At 41.5% G+C, this 9,042-nt stretch overlaps 1 protein-coding gene across 2 annotated transcripts in view; it reads right to left on the bottom strand.

The window, feature by feature from the left end:
* Window positions 1-462: 462 nt before the first annotated feature.
* Window positions 463-9,042, bottom strand: part of MAP7D2 (MAP7 domain containing 2) — a 136,578-nt gene continuing 127,998 nt past the window's right edge. For both annotated transcript variants that reach the window (XM_044283972.1, XM_044283973.1), the window contains exons 14-17: window positions 8,503-8,572; window positions 6,539-6,728; window positions 5,798-6,066; window positions 463-2,810 (exon numbers count right to left, since the gene is read on the bottom strand). In XM_044283972.1, coding sequence (XP_044139907.1) covers window positions 5,817-6,066; window positions 6,539-6,728; window positions 8,503-8,572 — 510 coding nt within the window. In that variant the 3' untranslated portion in view covers window positions 463-2,810; window positions 5,798-5,816. The remainder of the gene's footprint in view (window positions 2,811-5,797; window positions 6,067-6,538; window positions 6,729-8,502; window positions 8,573-9,042) is intronic.

The following is a 9,042-nucleotide window of genomic DNA, read 5'->3' as shown; positions in this document are numbered from 1 at the left end:
CGATTACATTTACAATGTATGGCACTTCATCTTTATACAGGTTACATTCTCATTATTAGTTCTATACAGAAATTTGGGCAGTAACATGAGTACCTGTAAAGTGCTGCTCAGTAAACCTGCTCTTACAGTAGTGCTTTACCAGTCCGCCAATATTTGTCACACATCAGTATTTACAACCAGTTATCACCCAGAAGTATTCACCCACAAAATATCTTCTTCATTGGGGTTATATTTACGTCAGAGCACAGGACAGAAATGTTCTTTAAGGGTCCATTCACACATCCGTGTGTGTTTTGCGGATCCACAAAACGCGGACACCGGCAATGTGCGTTCCGCATTTTGCGGACCGCACATCGCCGGCACTATAATAGAAAATGCTTAATCTTGTCCGCAATTGCGCACAAGAATAGTACATGTTCTATTTTTTTTTATTTTTTTTTCGGGAACGGAATTGCGGACCCCGAAGTGCGGATCCGCATTTCCGGATCTGGGCAGCACATCGTGTGGCCCTATAGAAATGAATGGGTCTGCTATTCCGTTTCACAAAATGTGGAACAGAATTGCGGACGTGTGAATGGAGCCTAATATTTGTCATCTCATCGTTTCACTACGGGATCATATAATAACTCAAATTTATATCTAGCATAATTCTACATACATAAATAAATTAATAAAAAAATAAAAAAAGCAACCTGTAGAATAAATTTACTCTGTTGAGTTGTCAAATACTGTCCATATTGATGATGTAAAATAGGACCCACCCTAACTTGGACTATACCAAGCATACAACACCATAGATTCTTATTGTGCTGTAAGTTTGGTTCAGTAGAACCATGGTAGATATGGGTCAGATTACAATTAAACCACTGGTGCAATGTATGTGTCTGAATGTGGCATAAAAGTATCCACATCCAGAACTGTCTCCATCACATGAGCCAAATAATTATTACATATTCCATTAGCAACAAGTTACCTCCTATCCACTGTGGAGGTCTGAGTCATGCGCTCTCCTACTGATCATGACAATGCGGGTCCTCTGTATGGATGGAGCTGTGGTCGAGCATGCTCACTGCCACACCATTCATTTCTATGGGATTGCAGGAGAACCAAGTACATGGCTCAGCCATCTCTGAAAGTCCCACAGACTGAATGCTTGACCTGCCACTTCATTCATACAGGACCAACCTTATCATGACCCATTTGGACCCACACCAATTTGTTATCCTCTAGCCAGTGGACAGGGGATACCCTATTGTAACCTGAACACCCTAAGACCTTAATCCATATCCAAAGAACTAATATGATTTAGTGTGAATTTCTCTTTGTCAGTGGTGATCAACCTTTCTCCTGTTTAAAGTGTACCCAAAATTTCAAGTAATTTTTTTAAACCATTTCAAGTATCATAGCAATGATTTTTGTAATATATCTTATTTATAGATTTTCTTTTAGTAGCCAAACGGGCTCGGATGTTTGGGCCTTCCTGAAGCGCTATGCACTGCAGCGCACAACAAAGCCATGTATCCGGTGTTACAGATTCAGACTTTAACAATATGTGTTGCAGCGAGCACCGCGCTGGCAGAAGCACACATCACTGCTCTTGTCTGTGCCTTTTGCTCCGCTTAAGGATCTGCCATAGAACATTAGTGCAGAATACCCTGCATCGATGGGCTATACCACACTTTAGTTGAAAGGAGCAAGGTCATGCAGGAGCAACAATGTGCTAAGCAGAGCTCCTACTTGTCCTCATTGCGCTGGCATAGTGCATCGGTGCAGGATACGCCTACACCAATGTTGTACGGCAGAAGTTTCAGCGGAGTGGAGGGCACAGGCTGCCAGTACAGCGTTCACTAAAGTCCTAATCTGTACACCGCATACATGGCTGTGCCGTATGGGTTCTGTTCCGACTACTAAAGCAATAAAATCTAAAAATAAAATACTAGCATATTACAAAACTCTGTATTATGGTATTCGTAACAGTTTTAAAAAAAATTCCTTGAAGGTTTAGGTACACTTTAAATCTAAAGCTCTGAATTATTTTAGAAAGAGTTGGCTTCAAACTGAGTATCTAAGACGAAGGATACTACAAGTTCTGGAGCTCAGCTTTGAGGGTAATCCTGGCTCTCCAGACTAACTATTTTATGACATTCATCCAAACACTGTAAAACCATGTGAACCATGTGAAATCAATATAATGTATTAAAAAACTACTATTGAACACTGGCCTCTACGTTCTTGTACTATAATCCCCTTAAACTGGTTGGATAGGGTTGGTCCAGTACTAACCCAAGGATGGAGGAGATGTTACCATATAGTACATCAAATGAATGCCGTTATCTGATTGTATACATCTAGGATCTGTAGGGAGAGGTTCAATGTGTGCCTTATTGATAGCAAAGAGAAACTTCCATTTTCTCCAGTGTTCAAGTGTCTGATTTGTTTTTTTTGGAATACAATGATGAAAATCCTAATAAAAAAAAAACAAAAAACAAAAACAAAAAACCTTCTGCAATATAACTGCACAGACAGACCAAAAGCAGTAGAAAATCACCCGTACAGCAAGTGACCCATTCTAATACCAAGAGCAGCTTTTCATTAACTAGGTGCCCCACAGATGTTTCCGCACTCAAACTATGCAGCCACTGTAGCTTTTTTTTTTTTACCAACACAGAACTAATTTAAACGGTATAGATGAAGAATTGCAGGATATATTCAGCTCTGATAATAAAATCCAATATTTGTTTCTTGATGGTCAACTGCCAAAAGTATTCATTGGCCCAAAGCGCGTTTCTTGCCGAGTTACTCCGCAGCACCTGTAGAAAAACAAAATATGAGAGCACAAGAAAAAGAAAGTTTTGATGTACTTCTTTATACTGAACGTACTAGACCCTATATTTGTGTCTTGGGGACATTTTCTTCCTGCCCAGACCAAACTTACTTGTATGATTTGTAGAATAAAAGATCTACAAAGGGGAGATCAGCTCTTGATATTGATCTGTGATGCTTTAGGCAACATGAGATTCATCACATGACATGAAGATTGCAATGTAACATCACATCTAATGAATGTCAATGGGGTCACAATGTGACATGCCTCCACTGCAATTCGACAATCGCAAAAAGTCCAACACTTGGATTTTTGGTCTGCAGTCACATGTGACTTTACCATCACGAACCGCAATGTAAGTTGCATGCGACTTGTCTGCAACGTTTTTTTTTTTTACTTCCAGCCAAATCGAAGCTGTAAAATAGTCAAGTTGCACAAATGTTTTTAGTTGCACGACTCTTCTGAGACACTTCACTGTGTAGCTCCAGCCTACAAAATGACACAGGTCATATTCAAACAGAGGCAGAAAGAAGAGTTGAGCACAGGTCTAATTTTGCAGGATTTTATGTGACCCCATATCTGAGGTGCTTCCATTGTACTGGACTCTTAAAAATCCAACCTAAAACCAGCAGTCTATAGGTCTATTTATATCCATACTAATAATCTCACATAGGCTGGTTTCACATACACTTAGTGTACCCTAAGAGCAGGCTTAGCAAACTAACGGTCCTCTCTAGGTCTCCAGGGATAACTACATAGGGCCCCCCTGGTCCGCCATCATGTCACCAGTCCCTTTGATGGTGTCGCCCATTCAAAAAGTTCCATGGCTGGGATCAGAGCTATTAGAGCAGGAGCAGGGTGACAAGGGACGCACATGCAAGGGATTATTCTATAGTGGTGGAAACCCACTATACGGGAGAAAAGGCAGGGCGGAAGATTAAAAAAAGAATAAAAGATGTCCTCCAGGAACATATGTAGAATGCATAGCATGAATGTGCAGCAACTGTATAAAGCTATTACTTTATCACAGAGCTGAACTTGTAAGGAATGTTTCCAGCACATTCTAGACGTTCCTGCCCAATACTAGAAAGTAGTAGATTCATTCAAAAAGGAGATGGAAACATTCCTGGTTCATGTTGTTCTCATGATTGTAGAACCAGTGTGACATGAGGTTTACTTTCTGGCATGGCATGGTATCTTGCAGGAAGTAGACAGCAGAAGGCGGCTCTGGCATTTACACACTGCTCATTTGGCATTGAGAGGGCAAATTTGTGCCATCAGCTTGAGCTACGTATACATGGAAAGATAAATACATGGATTCATGTGACCTGCTGTAAATTTGGTGAAGCAAAGTTACCGGAGTAAATCATAAATGTTATCTTTGGCTGTAGCTCATCCTATTCCAAGTTTGATGTGCTGTCAGAGGTGCCCGTCTTCATATCAGACTTCTCACATTAGCAAACCTAGTACATCTATAGAACCGGAATTCTTTAAAGGGGTTTTCCGAGTGTTATACTAATGACTTACCCTCAGGATAGGTCATCAGTATCTGATAGGTGAGGGTACAACTCCTCTGCTGTTTGATTGCATCTTCCTAGGCCAGTGACGCCACATTCATCAGTCAAATGGCCTAGGCGCAGCTCATTCCCATTCAATTGAATGGGGTTGAACTGTGATACCAAGCACAACCACTATCCAATGGATGGCGCTGTGCTTTTTAAGCTGCAAGGAGACAGTGGTGCTTACAGGAGTGCAGCAGCATCCTCAAACAGGCAGAAGTGCTGTGGGTCAGACCCCCACTGATCAGATACTGATGACCAATCTTGAGGATAGCAATAAACAAAGTGTAGAAGCAGCACCTCTCGGTCCTTGTTGATGTATCCAAATAGATGCAACAGCCTCACCGATGGCCTTAGATCCAACGGCCGGAGTATATAGATAAATGCAGACGGTATCAGCAGCATCTCCCATCATCGACTTTTATTTGGACTTCAAAGCAACAATACACATGGCAACGTTTCGGCTGATACACAGCTTGATAAAGGCTTGATAAAGGCTATGTATCAGCCGAAACGTTGCCATGTGTATTGTTGCTTTGAAGTCCAAATAAAAGTCGATGATGGGAGATGCTGCTGATACCATCTGCATTTATCAATCTTGAGGATAGGTCATCAGTATAAAACACTAGGAAAACTTTCATTTGGTCTGCACACCTGCTTGTTAAAGGGCATCTGTCAGCAGATTTGTAGCTATGAAACTGGCTGAAATGTTACATGTGTGCATAGAAGCTGAAGGCATCTGTGTTGGTCCCATGTTCATATGTGCCCACTTTGCTGAAAAAAAGATGTTTTAATATATGAAAATGAGCCTCCAGGAGCAATGGGGGCATTGCCATTACACCCAGAGGCTCTGCCACGTCATTTCCACTTTGATTGACAGGGCCTGGTGTGAAGACGTTTACACTCCCTGCCCCTACCAAAGTGGAAAGGGTGCGGCAGTTGCAGAGAGAGCAGAGCCTCTAGGTGTAAAAGCAACGCCCATGTTGCTCCAAGAGGCTCATTTGCATATATTAAAACTTAAATTTTCTCAGCAATGCGGGCACATATGAACATGGGACCAACCAGGATGCCTTCAGTTGCCAAGAGCACATTGCAACAGGTCAGCCAATTTCATAGGTACAAATCTGCTGACAGATGCTCTTTGGGCACTTTATAGTAAATATTTTTAATGTACCATAAACTTTTATGTTGTGTCCCATAATACTGGAACTTCCCTTGTGCCTTATTCCCAGCTATTTAGCTGAAGGCTCATAGATGGGTTATGTAAACATGGGAGAGCAGCGATCTCCACGTCCATAAGACAACAGATGGTGGCAGGCAGGGGATTCACCCATGTGACCACACAGAAACAGGCAGCGGTCGTTATTTACAGAAAATACAATTTTTCAGCTCTAATTCATATAAAAGACATTACCCATATTACACTGGGCAAGTCAGCAGATCTTGTTCAGTTTAGGTTCTTGACTGGGACTGCTAAATCCATCAATAAGGTTTCTATTACAGTCATCGATATGTATGCTTTCACTGGCTATCTTGGAGTACGTGGCTTGGCCAGTGAAGTCCAGAAGATCATCTAAAGCTTTAGAATGATTAGTCCCATTCTGATCCAGTGACACACCAGGAACATGTTCATTCAATGGTGAAAATTCTGGGATTGATATAAGCTCTTCCTTGGACACGGGGCTGTGGGCAGAAATATATATTTCTTTTATAATTGACTACTAAGTGCAAGAATGTTATTGCATAACAATTTGAAATATAGTGAGATAACGTGTAAAAAATAGGATCCCAGATGGGGAGCTTAGATAATACATCTGTCATGGAAACAAACTAGAAGAAGCTCGGATTGGGGCCAAAAGTAGAATACAACAACCCAGACTGATAATGCCGTCTAAATATAACCATCCTTCATCTTTACAGAAGCAGATCATCAATGCGTAGGTTTTGTATCAGTCACACTCACTTGGTAAATTTACATAAAACATCTACACAATGGGTCATACAACGACTGTGTGGGCTATGGAAATGATACCCATGTTGGATGGTGCGATTGCTGAAGGAGGCTAAGAAATTGACACTGATGTTGATTGGTGTGCGTGGATTATATTGCCCAGTAATGGTCATTTAGGCTGAGATTATAACAAGGCTTGCCTACCTCACATCCATTGACTGGACTTCATCAGTAGAATCATCCAAGCTGTTATATTTCCCTTCAAGAACATCAAGATGGATGGAAGCTGCACTCATCTTGAGGCCACTTGGGAACACATCCTGAGGCTTTGTTTCAATGATTGTCACAGTTGGTACTTTATTTCCCACATATACTGGAAATCCATTGAGTTGACCTAGAATACCAGAGAAATATCATGTAAAATAATGAAACAGATGACACGTTCGTTTACTAGAATTCAATTTGATATTGCCCTTACTACTGTACCGAGACTTATGTTTTATTCACACAGTCCGTATTCGGTCAGTGATTTCCATCAGTGATTTTAAACCAAAACCAGGCACGGCTGTAAACTAGGCCAGGTGCTGATCTTTCCCTTACACCTCATGCCTCATTCACACATCAGTGTTTTGGTCAGTGATCGGTGATCGTGAACTAAAACCAGGAGTGGAGCCTAGAGAGAACAGGTGCAGATCTTTCCCTTATACCTCATCTCTGTGGAGGCTCCAGTCCTGGTTTTGGCTCACCATCACTGATGGAAATCACTGACGTGCGATTAAGGCTTTCCAATTTGGCATGTTGAGCAGAGGTGAAAAGCTGCCTGTCCTTTCTATTTGCTTCTCTGTCCTACAGTACAGATTTTAAGGGGGCACTCCAGCTTTTAGATATTGATGATCTATCCTCTGGATAGGTTATTAATATCATACCAGTGGAGGTCTGACTCCCAGCACCCTCATCAATCAGCTGATTTCCGCAGCCTCTGGAAACTAAACAGTGGATAGAGATAGAAGAATGTGGCTCAGTCCACTGTGTAGTGGCCGTGCCATTCTGCAGCTCAGCGGTCATTCAGGTGCAGCAGTACCTCAGCTCGGCCACTATACAACTGTGCCTTTTGCTCCTGGCGCTGATGGCTGCCGAAAAAAGCTGCTCGGTGTTGGTGCCATGGGTCGGACCGCGATCAATCTGATAACTTGATAACTTATACTCCTTATAGGTCATCAGTATCTTAAAAAACAGAAAACCTCTTTAATTTATAAAGCCTATCCTGGGGATAGGATCCCTTTTCAAGCTATGGCTGTACAGTAGCTAGTATTCTCTTCACAAGGTGTGATGGATCGGTCGTCCTACAAATCCAAAATGGCAACAGACTCTCTTCACTTATAATGGAGGTCAGTTGGGGGTTCTGTTTTATGGGGAAAAATAGAGCTGCATACTTTGCATTTTTGTCATCAAAAGTGATAGAAACCCAACTAAGGCTCTAATTGTTAGTGTGACGAGAGCGTGATACATTATCCCTCACATTGTACTTATGTTCAAAGCACTGAATTGACTTAAAGGCTATGGACACCTTCAGGACAACTTTTTAAGGATCGTGTTTTACTTATTTTGGGCTAAAAATCATTTTTTCAATAGTTCTTTGCTAAAAATGTTCACTCTTCACACAGGGTTTAAAATTAGCCGGTTTTCGGGACTGTCAGTTTCGGTTTTCTTGAATCCCATCATCTGACAGCTAATGTGTAGCTCTTATCTCAGATCTCCTGACCTCAAAACACTCATTACAGCTCAATTCTCAATTCCAACTGGAAAAAAATGATTTTTAGGCCAAAATAAGAAAAATGCAATAATAAAAAAAAATTGCTACAAAGACTTTAAAAGGGTTGTGCAGCAATATATATTGATGACCTATCATCAGGATAGGTCAACAATATCTGATTGGCGGGGGTTCAGAAGTGCAGTGTAATGGACAAGTACTCGCTCTATTCACTTGAATGGAGTGAGTACTTGTAATTAAAACACGTCACCGCTCCACAGGAGACGCGTAGTATAATAAACAGGAAACAGCTAATTGGCAGGGGACACCACCGATCAGATATTGACGACCTATCCTGACGAGAGGTCATCAATCTGTATTGCTGCACAACCCCTTTAACGTATAAATGTTATCATACCTTTTTCATCATCTGTTTCTATATTTTCACTTTTCAAAGGCATGTGAACATCTGCTTTAGACTCTTCCTTCTGTGAAATAATAATTATACATGAATTAGAGTAATCAAGCTCAGACAGTCCTAATCTGGCATTCTGGGAACTATGCTATTGATAGAATGAGTATCTACATAAGCTACCAAATACCTAAATTAAGGCTCGATTCACCCGACCGTAGTGTTTTGCGGATCCACAAAACATGGATACCGGCCCGTGTGCAATCCGCAATTTGCGGGCCGCACATGCCCACCACTATCATAGAAAATGCCTATTCTTGTCCAATAGGGCATGTTCTTTTTTGCGGGGCCGTGGAATGGAACTGCGTGTGCTGTCCGCATCTTTTGCGGCCCCATTGAAATAAATAGGTCCGTAACCGTTACGCAAAATCATGGAACCGATGAAGACTCATTCATACGGTTGTGTGAATGAGCCCCAACTCATAGGTCCCTGTCATACAAACAGTCTGGAACTGGAGCTAGAGAAAAAGCTTCCAAAAGAACAAT

This window comes from Bufo gargarizans, chromosome 3, assembly GCF_014858855.1.
Source record: "Bufo gargarizans isolate SCDJY-AF-19 chromosome 3, ASM1485885v1, whole genome shotgun sequence".
NCBI classification, from domain to species: Eukaryota; Metazoa; Chordata; class Amphibia; order Anura; family Bufonidae; genus Bufo; species Bufo gargarizans.
Note: the sequence above shows the minus strand (reverse complement) of the source record. Positions and strands in the feature narration are given on the sequence as shown.